The sequence below is a fragment of the Chrysochloris asiatica genome, unplaced genomic scaffold (assembly GCF_000296735.1).
Source record: "Chrysochloris asiatica unplaced genomic scaffold, ChrAsi1.0 scaffold00047, whole genome shotgun sequence".
Classification (NCBI taxonomy): Eukaryota; Metazoa; Chordata; class Mammalia; order Afrosoricida; family Chrysochloridae; genus Chrysochloris; species Chrysochloris asiatica.
The window spans coordinates 13,772,849-13,775,649 of NW_006408565.1; the positions used below are offsets into that span (position 1 = coordinate 13,772,849).

General features: G+C 41.8%; 1 protein-coding gene across 1 annotated transcript in view; it reads left to right on the forward strand.

Annotated features, from left to right (window-relative positions):
- The first annotated feature begins 336 nt into the window (after window positions 1-336).
- STPG1 (sperm-tail PG-rich repeat containing 1) overlaps window positions 337-2,801 on the forward strand; it is a 47,047-nt gene continuing 44,582 nt past the window's right edge. Inside the window, exons 1-2 of the mRNA XM_006862396.1 lie at window positions 337-361; window positions 759-877. Of these exons, the coding sequence (XP_006862458.1) occupies window positions 337-361; window positions 759-877 (144 nt within the window). The remainder of the gene's footprint in view (window positions 362-758; window positions 878-2,801) is intronic.

Below are 2,801 nucleotides of genomic sequence, written 5' to 3' on the forward strand. Positions count from 1 at the left end.
GCTAACTGCAAGGTCAGCAATTCAGACCCACCATCGGCTCCTTGAAAACCCCGTACAGGGTCACTGAGTCAGAACTGACTTGACAGCACTTAACAACAACAACTGTGGAGATCAGGCAATCCTGGAGAGTCTTCTACACGTGGAGAGAGTGGGAGATGGGTTGGTTCTGAGAGGCGAATTTACGCATCATTTATACATCACAACTAGACATATAACACATTTAACTTGTCTATAAATGATCCCCTCCTGCTTTTTAACCCCATTCTTGTCATTTAAAAATGTCTTGAAAAGTGAGAGCAAGCCTCACTGGGATTTTTCCAACCTGGCTGTGACTTTATGGCACTTGGCTGGTACCTGAGGAGTGAGGATGCTTGTTCTGTCCCCGGTCCCTCTCCTCTTCCAGGCTGCTTCCTTGACTGGTAGAATGGTTTTCCGTGTGCCATTTGGACCTGGCAGGATACATCTCCCCTGTCACAGCCTTCCTCTCTCCTGGGACAATCTATTTGAGTCATGTGACAAATCTCACATTCATTTAAAAGCTGAAGGAGGGGGAACCCAATATATTAGCCAGGTGAGAAAAAAAATAAAGTAAGGAATACTTTACAAAAAAAATCTGGTTTCATATTTACCGCCTGTCAAAAGGTTAAGTTTTTCATTTTATTGAATTTTAAATGAAGCTTTAATATATAACTCTGTTTTTGCTACATGTCCCAGTGCATTGTTTTGTGCTACTTTTTCATTTAATTTTTGTTGTATAGGTTTCACTGCTGCGTATCCGACACAACCCTCGATTCCTTTTAAATGGCCGACTTCGGAAATTCCAAGTCCAGAAAGAAAAGGATTTAATAGTCAAGCCAAGAGATTTTATTATAAAAAGGTAATGACGTTGCCTTAAAGATTCTTTTAGTCTGAATTTGAGCTTCCTCATGTGATTTGACCTCAGAGGACTGACTGGCTTGATAGTCTGGCTGGTACACTTGTCTTTTTGAACACTAGAGGGCAGTGTTATCTAAGGAGCCACGGCACCTTCTCCAATTTGTATTGACTTTCGGAATGAGACCGTGGTGGCGTTGGTAGTGTGTGGTGGAGTCCGACCCATAGCGACCCTGTACAGGGTTTCCAAGGCTGTAAATCTTTACATGAGCAGAAAGCCTCATCTTTCTCCCGTGGAACGGCTGGTAGATTCGAACTGCTGACCTTGAGGTTAGCAGCCTGACTCGTAACCACTATGCTGCCAAAGCTCCTCAGTACTAAATCCCTGTTTGGACTAAAACAATCCTGTCCAGACTTATCATAGGCCCACAGTGAACTGAAAAGTTGTAATAGACATATTTTAAAAATTGTGATGAAAATTAACAACTCAACATTTTGTAAAACTTCTCTCCCCTTCACCAGCTTTATTCCCTAAAAAACCGCTTTCTTCAAAAAACAAGAGAAGAAAAATAAACCAGAGTCTAATAAATTTAGAATTGCCTGTGAGGTAGGTCAGTTAAAAAACTTCCTTTAATAATTTGTTATTACTATTATTATTTCTGTGGAGTCCTGGTGTGGCGCTGTGGATTAATGCGCCAGACTGCAAAGCCGTTTGAACTGCAAGGTCCTTGGAAACCCTATACAGGGTCGCTATGGGTCGGAATTGACTCTACGGCACTTAACAACAACAACATTCCTGTAGTCTCTCCATCCTTACCCCCTTCCTTAAATCTCTGTTACTCTCTTCTCTGATCTGGAAAGTTTGATCCACTTGGCTCCTGCAGGCCCTTCCTTAAGTAGTGGTGTTGTGAAGTGCTGTCGAGTCGGTTCCGACTCATAGCGACCTGTATTGGGTTTCCGAGGACAAGTTGGTGAGTTTGATCTGCTGATCTTGTGGTTTGCAGTCTGACGCTGAGCCTACAATGCCACACCTATCTTTGGGATTTCACCTAGCCAGGTCTCTGGAGTCTGACCTTCACCTCTCTCACCAGCAGGGGGCTGGAGCAACTCACAGAAGTCCTTGGAGTCTTCGTTAAAATGTTTTTTCTTTTACTCATTTAGCCAAGACCTTTCAAATAGCATTCTTTGGACGAGGCAGCCTCTCGGTAACCTTTTGCTGCATTCTAAAAGGTTTTTTTTTTTTTTTTTTTTTTTCTTTCTTTCTTTTATCTTTTCATTTTGTCGAGAACAGGGAAGGAAGGAGAAGGCCTTGCAGGTGACTCATGAAAGCAAGCAGCCCCTTTACCTCTCAATCTTTGTTCTTCTTTATAATTAAGAAATGAGAACCCTGAGCTAGAGAATGTCTAAGTTCTTTCCACTTCTGATATTTTAGGGTTCTAAAAAGTATACAAACATGTATACTCGTGTATTTACATGGTGGTGGTGGTGGTTATGTATCATGGAGTTGGTTCTGACTCATAGCCAGCCTGGACAGGGTTTCCCAGGCTGTCAATCCTACAGGAGCAGAAAGCCTTATCTTTCTCCTGAAGAACAGCTGGTAGTTTTGAATTGCTGACCTTGAGGTTAGCAACCCGCCTAGTAACCACTACACTACCAGAGCTTCTTGTATATACATAAATACATGCATACATATACTTATACATTTGTTGTTGTTAATGCCATCAAGTTGGTTCAGATTCATAGAGACCCTGTATAGGGTTTCCAAGGAGTGGCTGGTGAGTTTAAATTGTCAACTTTGCAGTTCAAACTGACCTTGTGGTCCAGTGCATGATCCTGCAGTACCATACTTTTACATGTTGTTGGTGTGAAGTGCCATTGAGTCAGTTCGGATCCATGTATATGTGTGTGTATATATATATATATATATA